General features: G+C 37.3%; 1 protein-coding gene across 18 annotated transcripts in view; it reads right to left on the bottom strand.

Annotated features, from left to right (window-relative positions):
* The window catches only part of COL19A1 (collagen type XIX alpha 1 chain), a 202,734-nt gene that overhangs the window by 14,611 nt on the left and 167,374 nt on the right, over positions 1 to 20,749 (bottom strand). For all 18 annotated transcript variants that reach the window (XM_083832480.1, XM_083832466.1, XM_083832479.1 and 15 more), the window contains 13 exons: positions 20,347 to 20,391; positions 18,577 to 18,627; positions 18,454 to 18,498; positions 17,664 to 17,690; positions 15,044 to 15,097; positions 11,413 to 11,457; positions 9,061 to 9,105; positions 8,890 to 8,952; positions 6,615 to 6,650; positions 6,419 to 6,463; positions 3,037 to 3,207; positions 2,038 to 2,104; positions 51 to 206 (listed from right to left, as the gene is read on the bottom strand). In XM_083832480.1, the coding sequence (XP_083688606.1) occupies positions 51 to 206; positions 2,038 to 2,104; positions 3,037 to 3,207; positions 6,419 to 6,463; positions 6,615 to 6,650; positions 8,890 to 8,952; positions 9,061 to 9,105; positions 11,413 to 11,457; positions 15,044 to 15,097; positions 17,664 to 17,690; positions 18,454 to 18,498; positions 18,577 to 18,627; positions 20,347 to 20,391 (850 nt within the window). The remainder of the gene's footprint in view (positions 1 to 50; positions 207 to 2,037; positions 2,105 to 3,036; positions 3,208 to 6,418; positions 6,464 to 6,614; positions 6,651 to 8,889; positions 8,953 to 9,060; positions 9,106 to 11,412; positions 11,458 to 15,043; positions 15,098 to 17,663; positions 17,691 to 18,453; positions 18,499 to 18,576; positions 18,628 to 20,346; positions 20,392 to 20,749) is intronic.

Below are 20,749 nucleotides of genomic sequence, written 5' to 3'. Positions count from 1 at the left end.
TATAAGGATTTTAAGATACAATTCATGGAACCATTTTTTGGAATTCCTACCTTGAAGCCCACGTTCTCCAGGTGGCCCTGGTAAACCATCCTTTCCTGGGGGCCCTGGCAATCCATCTTTTCCTGGGGGTCCTGGTTTTCCATGAGCTTGGGAGGCAAGCATTGCAGCAGGCAGCTTCAACTGGGATACAAACTGAGCCATCCTTTCTTCATTAACAAAGGACACAAGAAAAAATGCTAAGAAATCTATTCACAAAATACATGAAAATAAATAAGCCCCAAAGCTCCAGCCAAAGTAATTTTCAACAAGTAAGGTGTTTAATCCTTCTAAATTTTCAACGGTATTAAATGCTCCTATAAGTACTGAGGTCTTCAGTTCCAACTGACCTCATGTCTGAGTCTTTACCCGTTGCAATAATCCGAATGCAATAATCTGAATGAATTTGTACTAAATTCATGTACTGTCTTTTACAGATGTAGTCCAATATTTTAAATGACTTCTGACTCCTGCTGGTGAAGTACTTGAAATACATGAACACAGAATAATTAGTATTTTACACATCTACAAAGGGTACCTTTTATAACTCATATTAAGTTGCAAAGTAGAGCTCAAATACTGTGAACACTTCTTGGGATGTGCTGAAATTCTAGAAATAGTTGTAAAAAAACAAATGCTCAGCAAACATTATTGACTGCAGAGATTTCAGCATGAATGGTTGAAGCTCTTGGAATAAAGTGCACTTGCTAATATTTCAGCATTCTTTATAGGCAGACAAAATAGTTGCTAACCTTGTATCTGTCTCAGTTACACTGGATTAAAAAAAATAACTAAGTACTCCACACTTGATCTAGCATTTACTCTGCTGGAGTTTTCAGATTTTAAAAAAAGAATTTGAGTAGAGTGGGCATCAAACAGAAAATAAGCAGAATGACAGAAAACAGGCAAAGTGGAATAAAGCCAAAACCAGAAGATTTGCGGGTACACAACTGAGGTGTAGAAAATGGAATAGTTACAAAGACAAAAGGCAGGACACCTTTTAACACTTTCTTTTTATGAACAGACTAAACATCTATTAGCGTTCCATTTGAATGGGAAAAGGAGGTAACTTCAGCCAACTATCTGCTCTTCAAATACACAACAGGCTGAACTTTTAAGGGGTGGCAATCTGGGTAAGTGAAAATACACAGTGATACCCTTGTTATAAAGTGGAAAACTCCCTGAATAGTTTGATAAGTCTCAAACTTTATATGGTGTCTTTTACCCCTAGAAGATGAAGAGGTTTGTATCCACAGATACTGATGATGAAATAGCTAAGCATATTGCAGACATAAGGCATTGCAATGGAAGAGAAGTTACTGTCAGGATGTATTCTAGCAGCCCCTTGTTTCAGACATTTATCTGAGTTGCAGCTTTTCAGCTCTGACTAGAAAAATGCCGGGGAAGAAAAATATTTCCTTCTCAGCGTAAGGACACAACTAAGAAAGCTTATACAGTACAAAGTCCTTGGCTGGATCTGGTACTTGCTTAAAACTGTGCCAGAAGTTGATGGTCTGCAAGGGGGCTTTGGATCTCCCCATAGATGTTTGCTGAAAATGCACAGCAGTTTAGACCTGCGTGACAGAAAGCTGTTAAGTCTTTATCTAAATAGTCACTATGTGGCCATACAATTCTATATTTCTACTGGGTCCATTTCACTAATTTTTCAGTGTCTTAATGGTACATTGCAGACACATATATGAGTCAGTATGTATCTAAAATTATACACACATGTTTGCTATTACGATTTGGAGCAAGCTATCTTTTAATGCTGATCTTTTACATAAGGAAGCACTCTGGCTAACATATTTTGACTTATAACAGTTTGAACATAATTATACGAAGTCAACAAACAGCAGCTAAGAATAGCTATAGCAACAAGGCAGCTACTATGTGAGTTAGATGACGTAAAGAAATGTATAAATAGGCTGTAGGAAAATAAAACCTTTTAGAATAGAATTTAAGACTTACATTTAGTTGTAAAATACTTATTTGTCTTACCTTCAAAAATTTTAAGAACTTCTTGTTTGATATATTTTTTAATTTCTTCAAGTGAAACTGTATCAGCCTGATGAGGAAACAAAAAGGTGATATATATATCAGAAGAAACATACAGAGGGCACTTCACAATGCTACAAAATAAAAACATGCTGAAATTAACACTAAGAGAAAAAAGGTTTCACCAAAAATTAAATATTCTAAAATCTGTGTTACTCACTTAGCTACAAAGTTTGCAAATAAATTATAATACTATAAAGGCCACTAACACCATAGAGTAGAAGAGGTACCCTCAACCGTTAGGATGATCAGCACTTAAGTGTTTTTAAATTAGTTTGCATAGGACTGTAAGGAAGTCCATTAACACTGTCTTATTTTAGTGCCTTTTGTATAACATTTGGCAACTTGACACCCCCTTTAGAGACTCACTACTTCCACAGCCAATGAAATAGAACTGTATCACAGGACCAATAATTTCAATGCAAAAGGTTGTTAGAGCATTATCCTGTCTGATTCAGAGCCTCTTATTAATTAAAAAGAACCCACAACATGTATGTGTGTGTACATGGAGACAAACTAAAGTACATACTACTGACAGGAAGCATTTCATTGTCTTTTTAAATGCTAATTTCTCCTTTATTGAGAATCATATTTGTTTGCCTGCTTTTCTCTCTCATTTGCAAATACTTCAGCTTTTAGATTTATGAAAAATTTGAAAATTAGCTGTATTAAGTAGCCACGTCGATTTGTCAGGAGCTAGATAAATAAATTAAGTTTATGCATAGCATATATTTAAAAAAAATTAAAAAGAACTGCTTCATCATCTGGGTCTATTTTTTCCACATCTGTTAATAGAATACTGAAATAATCTCAGAGATATCTTGATTTTTATGATACTGTGGTATTGCTTGGTTGAACTCCTACTGCTCAGCACACACTCAGCAGACACCTTCATCTCTTCTGTCTTCAAAAGCAACTAACAAAACCTTTTAATTTTCTTACCAGTAAACCCGGGGGGCCTGGTGAACCTGGGGGACCTTGATGACCTGGTGATCCTGGATGGCCTCTGTCTCCTGGCGGCCCAGTAGGACCCATGGCCCCCTTTTCTCCTGATGGGCCAGGTTTCCCTCTTTCACCTTGTGGACCTTTGTCTCCTGGAATACCCTGATCTCCCTGTGTGAAATAAAAGCATAAAAAAAAACCCTGCACATAGCAGAACTGACTAGGAAAAGTCACCAAGAATGCTAGAGAAATTTCTTCCTTGTTCAGAAATTGATTTTTATGAGACCAATAAGTTATGCAGGGAAGCTGATTTACACCCTAATCCTTGCCTCTGAAAACACAGCAAGTAATGTTTTGTTTTCTTACACTTTTAAAGCTGAAGTCAATGACAAAATGTAGCTCGACCCTGCAATCTACTTTTTAAGTACAGAATTTGGGTGTGGAAAATTTATAGACCTGATCCATAAAAGGATCTAGAGATGTCAAATACAGCAGAGGCTGAATTTAGGTGCTCAACTTCTCCCAGCGTTAAGGTATCGTTTCTTTTTCCCTGTAAATTTCCATAGATGCCTAATATTTTATTTTTGCATCTAGTCAAACCTTCAGTTAATCAAAGAAACAACAGACACACATATCCACTTAAAATGACTAACTTCCCTGCAAATGAAATAAATTAAAGGTTTATGTTCTGGCCAGTTTTCATCGCGGGCTGAGATGGCATTTAAATTTGTTTTATTTGCAAGGAATTAAATCTTTTAGAATGACTTAATGTGTTGTCTATTAGTTCGTGGAGCTATAGCTGTGGAGCAGAGTGCAGCAAGTCATGCATTCAGATTGTTAACAAACAGCTGACGGTTCTTATGGGTCACTGGCTGCCCTTGCTGCATCACTTAAGCTAATGTTAAGTTCTACCAAAAGGAGGAAAGAGCACTAGGAACTGCCTACGTCCTTACCAGATAAATCGACAATACACATTTATGAGAAGTAAATGAATGGAATTAATTGCATTTTTAATGTACAGAAAGTACTGATAAACTGTATTCAGATCTGAAACATCATTAACTGATAAAGCAATAAAAGTGTAGTTATATTCACAAGGTGTATTTACATGACATGTTAAGAATGAAAAATTCAGAGAGAAAAGTAAGGATGAAATTAGGAGGTTGTATACCACTTTCATCACCATCTGCACTCCAAATCTGTATTATTTCCAGTGAGTTAGAGCTTACTAAAGGCAATAGCTAAGCCTTGCTACAAAGACTGTCACTCGAGTTGCTTTATTGCATTAACTGAAATTGTAACACGTTCCCAACTGGAGTTTAAATTACCCTCAGTAAGAGCACACAGGCTCTGAACTCTGGAAAGCCAATCACAAGGAAAAACAGCAAAAAACACAACAACGACAACAACAAAACAACTATCCAAATCCAAGACTTCCTCAAATCCTATCCTACATATATAACTGTAACCTGTCAAAACTGCTAATATAGTCAGGGAAGTCAGCGTGACATAAAAACAATCTCAATGTTAATTTAATTTATTGTATTTCTATTAAAAGATTTATTCTGCCAATATTGCAGGTGCCTGATTTCCAGTTTTAGTTTCTGGCATTAATATTTTAGGCAAAAATATGCAGCATATGAATGATTTCCTATAAACATAGAGCTAATTTAGCTATTCAGTCAAAAAAAAAAAAAGACATGATGCAATACACAAAAGATACCTGTGATCTTTGTCTCAGACTATCAGATTTTCAAGAGCAGACAGGAGCAGGAGAGGGAGCATACGTGCATTGGGAAAATTGGAAGAGGAATGTTCTGACGGAAAACACAAACCTTTTCAGGTTTCTATAAATTTTAAGACTTCTAGCAAAAAGTGTTTTGTTCTGCATACATGTATTGTATCAGGACATGCATTGCAGCACCTTGAGAAATTCAAGGTACAAGAAGGTCTCTGACTGATACGCAGATCTTCTGTAGTCTGCAGGAAATAGGCTCTTTTCCTGGCCTTAAAAAGTTTTTGCATCCAAAGCCCTATCTCCTTCACTCATAGCAACCTGAAACATTACAAAACTGAACAACTCCTGTTCTATAAAATGTTATTGCAAACCTTAGAAGAGGCATAGCCTTTATTATAATTTTTAGCTTAGTTTCTTTTTTAGAGATTGCAGTCTAGTTTATGTGGCACCTGAGAACACTCCATTCTGTCTGATAGTGCTTTTAAAGGAGATGACTCATGTATACGTGAGTGAAAAACTATATGAAGACTACTAGCTTAGAGGAAGACTTAATTAAAAATATATTTAATGCATAAATACACATATATCATTTCACAGGCTTAGAACTCAGCAGAGCAGGTATGGATAGCTGTACTACCACTGCATAGTCCATCTGCATTCTGGTTGGTTACAAACGCTTGTCAAAATCTGTCAAGCTCTCTCAAAGATGCAGCTGTAGGTGGGGTCAGTATGTTTCAAGGTCATGCACTTAAAGTTCCAGCCTCTTTCTCTCTTGTATGTGTATAGTACTATTTGTAGTGCACTCAAATAGGTAACATTGATAAGGTTAAGGCTGAGCAATGTAACATAATACACAGTAGGTGGTACAATAAAAAGGTCCTCACATTTTATTTATGTTCTTAAAGGCAGGAATAGACATTATGAAATGTTAATTTCTATGAGGGACAGTTATGGTAATAATGGTTAAAACCTGTTTTCTCCTTAGTGTCATAAAGCAGTATTTCCATTTCCAGATTAGACAAAGAGGTGCTTTTTGGGTCATCAGATAAACATGGTATCAACTGTATTGGGACATCAGGGCTTTAGCCTCTTCTGTTACAACAGAAGCAGGGTATGCCCTAGAATTTTCTTTGTTCTAACAAAATAATGATTACCCCCCGCCTCCTGTAATGATTCCTGTCCAACATGATCATGTTACTATGAACAGAACTGTCTAAACATTTTGGCAAGAAGTAAAGTAATGCATTGGCACTCTGGCTGCCTAGCATTACAAGCTTGTTTTATGTAAAATGTGCCTATATATTTGTGACATGCAAAGAATCCTGGGAGAAAGATGAGGAAAGCTTTATTACTTTCAAAGTTTGACTGCATCACAATGGGATTATCTACTTTTTAGTTTTCATCCAATTGAACCATTTACACTACCCAGACCAACTGTGTTAGAAGGTCAATAAATGTGCTTTTCTCTAGATGCAGAAGCCAATTCAATTCTAGTTACTTAAAGTGGTCTCTGGGACTCTCAGAATCTAAAAGACTGCTTGGAGTTCACAGAAAATTCACTTGGTTTTGACTGTAAAATACATGTCAATGAGGTGTTCGGCTACTCAGTTAAAAGGAAAGAAGTTATTAAGACAAGTGACTTACACGTTCTCCTTTGGGCCCTCGGTCTCCTGGTCTCCCCACAGCACCCTGAAAAATTGTTTTTTGAAAAAAGCTAAATATATTGCTTAAAGGCTTTGTTGTATGTTTCTTAGCAGAAGTGAAAGCGAATACTAGGATTAGCAGCTATGCTATTTGTGAATAATTAAATATACTAGTATGCAAAAGCATGTTTTCCTACCGGAGGACCTGGCAATCCATCTTTTCCATTGATTCCCTATAAAAAAAAAATAACTTTTATTATTACAATTATGTTCACGCTTTTTGAAAACAAGGGATTAAGCTCATTTTTTAGAGATGGTATTAATACATATAAAGCTCTGGAGTCAGAAGTTTGTGTTGTTACAGTATTAAAATACCCACAAATAATCTTGGGGCATGTACAACAAAAAAGCTTGGGGCCATATTGAACTGCAAGCAGATTAAATCTGAACTAAGATAGAAGCGCAAGAAATATCTTCAGTGACAAGGTATGCATCAATTTTAATGAGCTCACAACTTTAAATGACAAGTTACATGGAAATTCTGCAAATATGTAGAACATTGAGCTGTGAACTCCATATGAACTTTTCAAATCATAGCTAATCATTTTACCAACACAAAATAGATTCTTATATTTCTTATTTTAGATATTAGCCTAAATGTTTTATGAGCCCTCTGCTGTTACATATATTAGGTCTTAATAATAAGTGGCCAGATCCATTCTTTGATTCTGAGGATTTGTGACATGCCACACACGCAACCTACTGGGCTAAACATTTTTCCTGCCCAAAAGAGGGTGGTCTTAATCACCCTATCTACTGGGAGCAGTTCCAGCCTCACATTATCCCCCAAACTGGAACGTGGCATTGTCTCACAATGTGCTAGTTGGTACGGACCAAATTAATGTCACATAGTAAGTGAACCCTTGCACAACACCAGATAACCATGAGATAAAGGATCTGGCACTGTTTAATTTACTGGAATATAGATGGCTAGAATCTGTACATGCAGAAAACTCAGTGCTATTTTGCACAGTGAGAAAGAAGACTTGTATGAGCAAAGACATCAGGAATATTTCCTTCCCTTTCATACTGCAAAGCACGGTTTTGCATGTATTAAGCATTTCCTCAGAAACTGTCACAAATAGCAGGATTACACTGAGGGAGACAGAGATAAACCGGCCTCTATGGAAACGCACAATAATTTGTCTCGGCATATCAGAGCACCAACAGGCTCTTTAGCTCCACCCCAGCAGGGCTACGGGTGCCTGTGCTCAAGGGCAGCTCAGATCTGGTGCAGCCCTGTAATCTGGGATCAGACTGCTGTGAACGAGCTGGGGGAACAAGACCGGCGAGGTGCCTCCTTTGAGGCCTCCCCTCTCAGAAGGCACTCAAGCACCTTGTGCGGGTAAGTCAGTGCTTGGCCTTGTGCCTTACACACCCCGACTGTGCCTTGTTGACTTGACTTTCGGGATTGACCAAGGACCTGCCCTGTCATCACGGGCTTCTCTGGCTGCCACTGGGCTGTTGGCTGACCTGAGTCTGTTTTAGTTTGGTCACTGTGAGCCTGCACCCCGTGCTGGTGAGGCCACAGCCCCATCTCGCTCCTGCCCTGAGCTCGCTCTCTTTCCCATGCAAAGCAGCCCACTCTTGCGTCTCCCTGACAGAAACCATGGAGGTAGGCACTAGGGCTTTAAAGTTTTATTAGTGTTACGGATTTTCAAGCTATTCCTTAAATTGGAACAATTTGCTGCAGAAATTGTCTCTTTCAAGACAGGAGCATAATGTAGAGGCATGCTAATAAACCTAAATGGTCTACTTCTCATGCTTGTCACTGAAACATCAAGCTTAGCGAGAGACAATTAGTTCTGAGCTATCCTAGCTGAACTACTTCTGGAATATAAACCAGGTTGTTTTAAACTAGCCCAGACAGTGCTACAGTACACTGCTGACTACAGTACTGTCACATTTTAAATAAAGAGGTCAGATCAGACGTATCCTAGAAGCCTAGTAAATGGTTCAGCCGCAGTGTTGCATTACTTGTATACAGAAGGACAGGAAGTTTATACAGAGAGTCATGAAGCAAACTGTTCTCTATCTAAACTGAACCCAGGAATGCATTTTGTTACCCCATCCTTTATAGACCGTGTTGAGTGTCTGGGTTAATATTCTCATTCTGAAAATCCACTAGAGGAGCCTTGAAATTAAACGGATCCAAAGGACCTTCTAAAAGGATCTCATCTACCTTTGACGTATCTCAGTAACATCAACTATAAAAATATCACACCAGGCTCCATATAAAAGGAATTATTGACTAGACGGTTAAAACTGAGCACTGTAACTCTAGAATGTTCTTCAGAAGTTATCTAGCCCGATACAAAGCAGGATGTAATCTGATTTCCTTTGTATCTTCTGACAAACTAAAATGTATGTTTTTGTAATAAACATAAATATATTTCATATAAAATTGCTTACCGGTTTTCCTTGTGGCCCTTCTGGCCCAGGGAAGCCTATATCTCCTATAGGTCCTCTTTCACCCTAAGAAAGAAGAAAATACATGTATGAATCTGCATTTAAAATCTTGTATTCAATGTTAGAAATATTTGCATATTATCACAACACTCCAGAACTCAAATCTGTTCTTACAGGTTCTCCTGGCATCCCTGGGGACCCTGGAGATCCTGGCTTTCCCTGCAAGAAGAGAACATTACAAATTCAAATTAAAAATAAAAAACAAAATATCAATTTCTCTTAGGTTGAAATTAAGACAGGATATGTATTTGAGTGAAATACTCAGGTTATAGCTCAATAAATGCTTTAAGAGAGAAAAATAAATATTTTAAAAAGGGTTTATTAGTGATTTGATGTCTTTTGCAAAACCATTTGTTTTTTTGCAGGCCTTTGATGCTCCTTTCCAGGAGCAGATGTGCACCACAGCTTCTGTCATCCTGTTTCTTTGACTATTAGGCATTATACGTAACTTGGTACTCCACACAAAGTCAGGTTCACATCTTGGCGATGTTCTTCTCAGCACTCTTACGCAGTTGGTGACTGTATTTAAGAATTTAGTCTCTGTGACATGTCCTGGTGCAACATTCATCCAGTCTTATTGGTATCAGCTGAAGTCATCCTTAACTACCACTCATCCTGCTTCTGCAGTCCCTTTTCTCTCTCAGTCAGCACTTTTTGTGCCAAGGACATTTGTCATCACCCAGTTTAAGCTGGGACACCATTTAGGCCTTGATATGCATATCAATGATGGACAGCACCCTGATATCCTAGCCATGTGTAATTTGAAGAAATTAACAGACCTGTTTGTAGGAACAGAGGATAACTCAGATTGGAAGAGACCTCTGGAGGCCATCTAGTCAAAACTTCTGCTGGGTCAGCAATCAGATTGGACTGTTCAGCCCCAGACAAGAATCTCAACCCACATTCCCTGGAAATATCCTTGGACCAGATTCTCAGATGACTTATACAAGTGGCAAACCTAACACATCAGCACCTGTGACAACTTCAGGAATGACATGACTAAGGATTCTTTCTGGCAAAGTAGGCAATTGTGGCAATTCTTACAGACTCAGTCCAAGTTTCCTTGATAATCCCACTTGGGAAAAGCCAAAGCTAAAATGAGATATTTATATCCCCAAATGGGGACAAGTGTCCTCTACTAGATCTAGGGAATAATGCTAGCTGAGGGGGACAAATACTTCTCCAGCAGGATATGTGGATGTATTTCCAAAACTCTTCCTCGACTACTAAAAAATACTCTCATAAATCTATTATTTTCTTCTATTAAAACTGCTTAACATAAAATGTTAAAGCAAATAATTTGCTTCAATGGATTTTATTAGAATTAAATGTAAGTGACAGAATGCAACTTCATCAGTGACAAAGGGAAGTCATTAAATATTTAACATCCAGCTAAATTAGAAAGCAACAAGATTTGAAACATATCCAGTGGGAAGTACACAGGGAATGAACAATTACGATCAGCCTAACTGGCTGTTGCATTATTGATTCACAGTGTAGAATATATTTCAGAGTAACAAACTTTGAAACTTCTACATGGGCTATAAAGCTCAGAGAAATCCTTCTCTTCTTCCTTTAAATGTGCATTTTTACCTTGTTTTAGGATAACTTAACTAAATTAAGCTATTTAAGCTGATGCTCTCTCTTGGAAATCACAGTAAATATACTAAATCAGTGGCTAATGGAGATGGGAGTGCACAGATACAGACTTCTCTTTATTTCATGAAACACATTTATAATTTAAAAACAGCTCCTGAATGGATTGGTAGCTGCCCAAATTTAATAATAAATGTATTTGCATAGAAATTACTCCATGCTGCCTCCTGAAATATGAATATATGTATATTTTTATTAAACTGTGAATGCAATCTAAAGAAAAATCATCTTTATTTCCTTTAGGAACACAAACAGAACAATTATAATTTCAATTTATTATTAGTTACATTTCCTTTCACCTACAACAAAGCTTCAGGATGACTTTCAGAAACTTCTTGAATACTACATGTAAATAGCTGACAAAGTATGCCCCTAAAGCAAATGTTTGATTGACTTGATATGCAGATTGTCATGGATTGCAATAAACGTTAATATTTTTTCTTTGTGACAGAAAGATACTCAGAAATTTGTGTATGCCCAGGAACACAGAAAATGACTTTATAATTTATCTATATTAAGCTGGGGCAATGAGAAGAATCTTATTTCTTAAGTGATATGAGCATATGCAGCTTCAAATTCAAGCTTTATTATGTATTCACTCCATTTCCTCCTGTTATTTTAATAACATGAACCCTCAGTAGTATCAAAATTCTAATCCCTTTAGGAAAAACTTGTCATTTTCATACCTGCCTATAAAGCATTAGCCAAGAGCTGTCATCCACAAACAGTGAGTAAGATTATAGCTCAGTACCTTGACTTTTTTTTCAACTTCTTCGAAAAAACTGAGTTTTCTTTAATGAATATACGCACCGGTGTCCCTGCTACTCCTGGTGTGCCAGCTGGTCCACGGTCACCCTGAAGGAAAGATAAATCTGTATTTAAATGGTAGTACTCAAAACAGGAGTTTGTTCATGGATTCTGATTAAAACCTGAGGAAGGATTATGCAGTGAACTGAAAGTGAGGACAAAAGCCAGGCTCTGCTAAATGCTAATATTTAGCTCCGACACTGACTCATTTTACAGACTTGAACAAGTAACTTAAATCCTTTGTTTAGATTTCCTTGTCATAACTTCCACACTATCCTTTACACTCTGCTTGAGGCCTTCCTTGAAAAGGGATGGAAAGTCCTGACTTATCTGTAGTTTTCCAAATAATTATCATTTGTGGTCATGACAATGACCAAAGTCAACACAGCATAATTCACTATCCTATCAAGATCTCCATATTTAAGATGTACCTTTTAAAGAAATTTTTGCCTTCTGCTACCCAGTCATCCATTTGCTTCAAGTTAACATCCTTGATCTGCTTGTGCCATGGTCTTTTAAGGGCAAAGTTTCTTCATTTGTCATACCAGACACCTTCATCAATGCTTTACGCTAAGATAATAGATTTTGTGCTGGAGCTGATGAGGTGTGGGCAAAAATTCATCTTTCTCTCTCGGGAGGACTATAACTCAAAGCAGATGGATGAAGCTCAACAGCGGTGAAACTCTACAGCAAGATTTGCCCTAACCCACTGCTGACATGTATCAACCTGCAATACTGCACTCTGCTAGTGTAACATGGGTAAAAAAATGTAAGAAAATCAGGATGCAGGTTTCTGTAACCATGTCAGGAAAACCCTGACACAATTAAAGCCATGTGAACAGGAGAATACTTTCATGAGTTTATGTTACCTGGAGCTGTTTTGCAAAAGCTCTGCCAACGTAGCTCAGACACGTTCTTTTGTGCAGAAGACCCTGAGGAGATGTTGGGAATTCTGGGTTCTGTATTTAAACTTAATGCTGATTTGTGTCATTCTCATAATTTCGTTCAGGTAATACAGTGAGGATGCTTGTAATTAGAAACACTTAGCTACATTACACAAAGTGTAGAGAGACGACAAGTTAACATCTATAAACAGTTTTAAGATCCTCAGATCAAAGGTGCAATGTAGGGAAGAGCATCAATTATAGTTACAACGGTAACCATAGCTTTTCAAAAAAAGTTAAGCAAATTATGCAGTAGAAGATGGAGATATGTAGTGCAGGACAGTACAAGACAAATGAATACAAATTCTGTTTTGCTTTTCCCTTTGGAGTTTTCACACTTCATGACAACAGCAAGGAACATATTTAAGGTCTTGCTATGTATTACCTTTGTGACAGAATGGCTGCTGTATTAAAAACCTGACAATGCCAGCAGTAAGTAATTGTGGGTCAAATAATCTGAACGTGGCTAAGCAGCCAGGGGCTGGCAGCCAGCTTCCATGCACGGCTGCTGGGAGTGACCTCTGCAAACTGGAAGAGAGGTCTCCATATTGCTTATCAGCCCAAAGGGGCGAGTTAATGAAAAGCATCCTGCCTTGCAGGGTACCTTCACTCTGACACACCCACCCATGTAATAAGGCTGATCAGACCAATATCACCAAATCACACCAAACCAAACCAGAAGAGACCTTGTGTCTGGAGGGAGAAGCTTGCGTGCAGGCCACAGTTTGACCTCTCTTGCTCAGGAGACTACGAGAAGTCACTTAAAACAAGTTTCCCCCTCATCAAGGAATCTAGCGTGCACCTTCAGAGTAATCAAGTACTCAGAATACATTTAGCAGGGCATATTGGCTTGAGTAGTGCACTCTGCCCCCACGTTTATTCTGTACCCAGAACTTACATGGGTAGTTTCATCATATGCCGACTAAGAGAGTGAAGCTGGAAATTCCCAACACTTCCCCTGCACTTTTTTCCTTTTGAGGGTTATTCTTACCCCTCTCCCTGACCACATTCAGCGATGTGATGATGCACAGCTGCAAAACCACGGTGTCTGCACAGCTGAGCAAAGGCAAATTTCACCCTGAGGGCACAAAGTTCTTCTGCCAGTTCATAACATTATCACAAAACTTCAGCCGGCATTGTCTACAGCAGATGGCATTCTACTACACAAATGTACCTCGGAGCTCTAACTTACAAACCGGCATGCACTGTACTGTTGGGACTGGCAGGCAGTCTGGGATTGTGTTATTTGCACCAGAAGTGTGGAATTTTGACTAAATTTAGTAAAGGAAAGAATATTTTGGCATTGGGAAAGGGCCAGGCACTCACTTAGCTTGTTTATACAATCTGCTCCATTGCTTGTTCCCGTTATTTAATTCTTGTCCCCATTTTGTCTCAGTTAGGCCTGTAATACCACCCTGTGTTTGTTCATGCTAAAATTAGATCGTCCTTAATTGCTTGTAAATTGTAGTCTTCCAGAGCAAGAATCATCTCACATAATTTAAACATCTAGTGTACACACCTACGTTAGCATGTTACCCCCCACCTCTGCACAAGTAGGAGTATGCACAGTGATATTAAGAGAAACTTTTCATTTATATGGCTTTTTGATGAAAAACATGTTAAAGTAAACTAATTTTTTGTATGAAGTCATTGAAAAACATGTAATTCCTAAATGATAAGTATTCTGATTGCAAAAACAAACAAACAAAAACAAAAACAAAACAAAACAAAAAACTATTTCTTCATATTGTATCTTGAAGATATGGGCAAAATCAAAGCAAAGCATTTTTACCGACAGTAAACTTTTCAGATTTTTTCATTTACCTGATGAATTTTTTTGTGCTTAGACATACTTAGAAATAAATACCAAAATCTTGAATTTTTTTAGCATTTCATAAACTTTTCTCTAAATTTGTATCAGCTTTCATAACTAACATGTGAAAGGCTGAAATACCACCAGCTCAAGGTAAGGATCATTTCCCAGCACTAGAAGGTAGACTTGAACTAGAAAAAGGCGCTGGAAACTACGACACAGTTCAGGATGTGCTGGAGTGGCTTCATACAGGCAGGGAAGTGTGTCAGAAAAGTAAAACAGAAACAAGGGGCCTTTTTTAAAATAATGATCAACAGTCTGAGAAGTCAGTTCTGCCTTTGCCTCCACAGCAAACACTGTAGGGAATCAGTCTATTTCTACCTCTTCCTCTATTTCTACCCTTTTCTGTATTTTTAAACTCAACTGAAATAGTCCTTTTTTTTTTTTGTATGAAAGTCTTCCATGCACTAGATCTAGATAAATTCAGGTACAAATTTCTCTTCAGGTCTGTAGCTATGTCATAAGTCTTAAAAGTCAGACAACCTGTAAGCATAAGATGACTCTCAGAAGAGAACAAGAATTAGTGACCATACTTACGAACTTGTTAAACATATTAATTTCTATCAAGTTAAGGAAATAAAATACTACATGACCTATACACACATTTCCACTTCTTGAAAATGAAATTTTATGTTGGGTAAGTAAATGATTTAGATACACATTAAAGCAAAAAAAGGAAATGCAGATAAGTATACAAATCTTTTTCATATAAAAACATTAACTTTCATAGAAAAGAAAAATTAAACGAGGTTTCGGACACCATTTAGCTGCAGATAGTTCCACTAAGAAGTCATGACTTCTTTTTTAATAGTCCTACCTTTTCCCCTGGGAGTCCTTCCAGTCCTGGTAATCCCATTGGTCCTGGGTCTCCCTATTTATTTATTTTTTTAAATTAAAAAGGATTGCATGGATTAGAATTTCAGTACTCTGCATGACATGTTGAACAGCAAACAACAGCAGAATATTAAACTTGAGATTACTAAAATATCCAGTTGTTAGGTGAACAGATTTTGCTATACCATGGTTTATTCATCTGAGAATAAAGCTATTCTCAGAGGCACTATGCAAATATTTCAACTGATTTAATTTTGATTAAGAATGTAATCCAGAAGACTCCCCTTCTGTGCTCCTGCAAGCCAAGGTCAGCTCTAAACCACCTTCAGGTGGTAGAGCCACAGGGTGTGAGCATATGCTATCACCCATAGAATGAACGTCTGAGCAGTTCTGTTCAATTTTCCAGGTTCATCACTGTAACAGAACACAGCTCCGATCCCTGCACAAAGCTTTCTCTGTAACAAGAGACACTGTTCCCTGTGCAAGCCTTCAGGTTTTGAAAGAAAAACAGAAAAATGCTGCACTGGAGAAATCAGTTTAACAAGTGGAAAGGCCCTTTTATTCTTTTTCCTATTTTAAAGAAAACCAACATGTAATTTTCCACAGAGATTTGAACTACTGTCAACAATTCCATTATTTCAGGTATCTCAGTTAAACCAAAAGCCACAGCCACAGCAAATTCCTTTTATGGATTTCATGAAGTCTTTGGCAGATTTCACTTTCCACACCCTACTTGGGAGAAGGTACTTCCTGAGTAGGAAGTGGATGCTGGTATAGGAAGATGCATTCAGCTTTTCGGGACTGTGATGAAATGACTTTAAAAAAAAAATTTTAAATAATTTTTTTTTTGAAAATTGATTAATCAACAGTTTTAGGAAACTACCTCAAAACTAAAACTCAGAATGTTTTGCTGGAAGAGCTCAGTCATTCAGTTTTAGGTTTATGCATTGTCCTTGAGGAGCACAGTTACCACACTGATTTATAGATCAAGGCTTAGCTGTTTGTGTACCTGGCTCTCTGTTAACACTTGGCAAGGAGTCAAACATTATCATAGGCCTGCATAGGTTGGCTGAGTGGAGATGATGTGCCTTCATAACAGATGAAGTCTTAGCCAACTTTTCAAAATGTTACCTCCCATCACTTTGGGCTCATCTGGGTTAGCCTGATCTAGCTGCACTTAATTCTGATACTGTTTTAAAAAATTCTTTCTCCAATACTTTTCAGGGTTTCTTGATCTTCATCAAGTAGGCAATTCATCAGCAGATCAGGGTGAGCATAGTCTGACTGGGTAATTTTCTTCCCTGAACAGCTCAATTTCTACCACTATTAGCAATAGAAATCAGCGAATTCTTCTCAGTTCTTCCTATTAGCTCACACTTGGTACTTATCCTGATTCAATCATACTGTCTGCTGTATGAAAGAGGTCTGCTGGACACATTTCTACCACATTGAGCATGAAGGTCCATACCTGTTTCACTGCCTTACAGCATTATAGTGCTGTAACTATCATTATGTAGTTATGTGATGTTCCTTAGACTTAAAAAAGGAGAAATACACGAATGTAGTGAAATTTTAAATCTATGAGAATACCTATCCAATTTTTAAAACAGTATCCATTTAAAACGACATTTGATAGTATCATACTTCTTGAGCTAAACCAACGGTACTCAACTTTTACAAACACCTGTTGGGTATTTTTACTTTCTCCAGTCATCAAGATGCAATACATTTAAGTTTCATCTTTGCCACCTTCAGCACTAAGAACTGCAATGACAAATCACAATCTAATGATGAATATAGTTTCTCTTTTATGAAGGCAGGACATATCACGTCTGTGGCTTCAGGGAAAACGTAATCCTAGTCACGATTTGGATCTACATTCTGCTGGTGGCTAGCTGTATGCTAGCCTATGCACCTGCTCAAGATTCTTCCAGTAGTTATTCCTCTCCTCATAATTGTGAAAGAAAGATTACAAGAAAGGGACATAAAAAAATGCTTAAAGGAAAAATACTAAAAAGTTAAGCAGATCTGCTTATTATGGTTGTTTTTGAACGTCAAACTGCAGAACTGAAACTTGTAGTGGCCCCCATGATAATAATCATCTTGTTCACTAGGGGCAATGTGATCATACTGCAATTACCTGTCATGTCATTTCTAATGAAAACATCAACTTCTGGTTGTTCCTAGCTTGTATTACATAGAATACTGTCCCTTTGCCATTCCAAATTTAACATTGAGAACAGTCTAATAGCTCTTAAGTTATCTTTTATCTTTATTTCTTGTAGGTCTGTATCAAATAAAAGCTTAATTTCTTTCAGCATGCATATTTTACTCTTAAACATATACAGTGGCAGCTCAGCAGAGATGAATCCAGAAGCAGTTAATACTGTGTTCAGTCATTCATTATATTATCACTGCAGGAGTATTCACCAGAAATTGCAAAATTCTCAAGACTGGCAATAAAAAGGACTTTTTTTCAGATGCACTGATTCTGCGGGAGGTAAGCTACCTGCTAAAGAACTTAATGGACTTTTCCACCCTTGTGACTGGGATCATGTGTTGAATTACTTGGGGAATCTCTATCATGACCGAAAAGTACATACCACTGTGCCGGGATCTCCTTTTGGACCCTACAAAGGAAATAAGAAGCAGATATACATTTAAAGAATTACACAATAACATGGGATTTTTCTGTATAAATGTATTATATACATTGGTAATGCAGTGCATTTAGAATCAGTACTAAGTCCAGCCCACTCAGCTGGTTAATTCTGTCTTAAAAGAGTAGAACTTGCTAATGCCATTTACAAGAAAGAGAACCTAAGGAAGTACAGAGAATCTCCGGTTCCACAGAACCAAAGCAAGAATGTCCAGCTGCAAACTGGTATATCTGCATTGTGCAGAGTAGTGCCTGGAAAGACACCGGCTCTGTACTACTGCCATATTGCCCTGTAGATACGCGCACTGCATTGGTGACAGAACTGAGATCAGAATTCATGAGTTTCTCATTTCCAGCACAAAAGTTAATTTATTACAAGACCATCACTACCTATAAAGAGTATACTGCATATTTTAAGATATTAAGATACTGTCAGTAAAGAGTCCAAAACCAAATTATGCACCATTGCAGACTTTAGTTACTATTCAGCATAGCTTTAGAGTGAAATAGTTAAATTGAAATAAACTACTCTCCCAAAACAGGCTAAAATGCTTGATAAACACATAAAATCACATACTTCATACTTTTATATTTACTGCACACCAATTATATGCTAGTTAACTTTTCTCTTTCACGTATAAAATCCAATTCCATGTCATTTATCAAAACTGCATTCAATTAACCCTATGTTACTGCCTGAACTATTAGAAATTACATTTTTATTAAATACTTACTGGAGGTCCTGGTGGACCTGGATAACTTGCGACACTCACACCTCCCTGCAACAGCAAATTTAGAAGTTGAGGTGGACCAAAATTAGGTGCTGATTGAAAAAAATATGTGTTATTAAGAAATACCTGGAGTTTATATAAGCTGCTCATTCCATTTCTTTCATTGTAAGGCATACCCTTTAAAACACACACACACAAAAAAAACAATTAAGTATCACAACTATGAACTACAAAGTCAGAATTCATGCCCTGTTCAAGTCCTGTATCTCAGCAAAGCTGTGGTATCATTTTTGCTCTAGATTAATTTTTCAGATTCCAAGCATTTCAGTAAGAGCATAAGATGCACACCTATGTAAGCATTTTTTACTTACAAAACCAGAAACCTGTAAATTCTCAGTTACGTTATGTTTTAATATTCTTACATAAAATCTATGAATGACTGGTCAAGTGATACAAGCAAAGGCAGCATTGCACATTTTCTTTTCATGCCTGTTTGAAAATCAATGCTAAACTAAAAAATGAGAAAGCAACTAACCTTAAGCTTCAAGTGATTTGAGAACATGAAGGCTTGATCTGTAACTCTAAATTAATACTCATGCTTGACTTGATAAGAAGCAAAGAGCTCAGAAGTAAACTGATTCATACGTAAAAGTCACTGGCTGAACTGCCAACGTATGTTTGGCCTGATGATTTCCAAAGCACAAAAAGTCCAAACTACACAAATTTGTTCAGCTTATGAACAGATGGAATTCTTGTTCTGAAGATATTTAGATTTTTGAATGTTAGCCATTCTTCCTGTATGAATGTTTACAAAACGTGTATGTAAAAATGACTATACTGAAAACAAACATCTCCAGGCAGCCTTCTCAACTCAACCCCTCCTCCCCACCCACAACATGCTTCCAGCAAAAATGAACTTGTCTGAGGCTCTGAAATCTTTAAAGATTTCAAGATTTTCATGATTTCAAGATGAAAACTCTCATTATGCATAAAAATAATGCAAACAAATATAGTATGTTTTGTTTTATTTTTGCTTTTACACTTATTTCATGTATAAAACTTGATGGACACAGAAAACTAGTGCTGCAATACAAAGTCACAGATCTAGCTAGTTATTCTGTCATTACTATGTACACCTTGTATCCTGGCAATGTCCTCATTGCTATCCTAATACCAAATTTCTGAGATTCTCAGTATGTCCTTATTTAAAACCAGCTGCTGCTCTAGAGAATTTCCTGAGATATGGATTGAATTTTGAGAACTGTTAAGCAAGGACTGAAAAGTGTACAGTCCTCTAAGCTAGGTGGAGTTTGCTCTAGGGTTAAATTTGTGGCAGAAGAAAATTAATTTTTGCGGAGGAGGCTAGAAAAAGGCTGCAGGTGAAGTAGGCAGGTATCATTAGGATAGGGCTAGATTTTAGAACAAAAGCTCTCCCTTGATTATGATTAGGTATGGCATTTCCAAAGCTGTCATTAGGGTTAGGGATTTTAAAAGTGCTGTAGTTATTACTTCTCCAGAACTATTATTGTTTTAGGTACTAGTCCAGTTAATTTAGAGTCCAATGAGCTCCATGGACTTCCCTAGGTTACATGACTACAGAGTTCCCTGATGTCAGGTAACCAAGGTGTCTAAACTAACCTTCGTGTCCAAGGTTATTAAAGTAACTCATTTGACCAAATTTCTAGGATGGCTTTAGTGACCTGGACTTACTCAGTGATGAATCACAAGTTAAAAAAAAAGAGGAATACAGAAATATTTTGCAAGAAGACTTCGTTGTCTTCCTGCACTACAAGTATGTATTAGAGAGACAGTCAATTATTGATATATGACATTACATTTTACTCATAGGTATATCGTTCCCAGCATACCATTCAAAATGTAAACAATATGTCTTACCGGAGGTCCAGGTGGTCCAGGCTTCCCAGGAGAACCTTCACTACCCTAGCATAATGAGAGATATAAAACTGGTTTAATATAACTGTTGTTCTGATCTGTTCCATACCCAAACTACGATGACCACAATGAAAATAAACAAGAGATACAGTCAATAGGAATAGGTAGTATCAAGAATAAACTATCCTGAACAGCTCCTGCTAAAGCTTTAGGCAAGTTATTAAACATTACTTTATACCAGCTAGTATTTTGTTAGTTACTTGATGCTTTATGTGTAGTAACTTCCTTATGGCAAAATAGCAGTGGTAGTAGGGTTGTGAAACGCTTCATATTTATCAGCAGGCAGAGGAAGGAAAAAACACTTGTTAATAAAAATTTCTAAGCAATTGGCAGATAGAAGTTAACA

Source organism: Anser anser (assembly GCF_964211835.1).
Source record: "Anser anser genome assembly, chromosome: 3".
Taxonomy (NCBI): Eukaryota; Metazoa; Chordata; class Aves; order Anseriformes; family Anatidae; genus Anser; species Anser anser.
The sequence above is the reverse complement of the archived record's forward strand: the minus strand, read 5'-3'. Positions and strand labels throughout refer to the sequence as shown.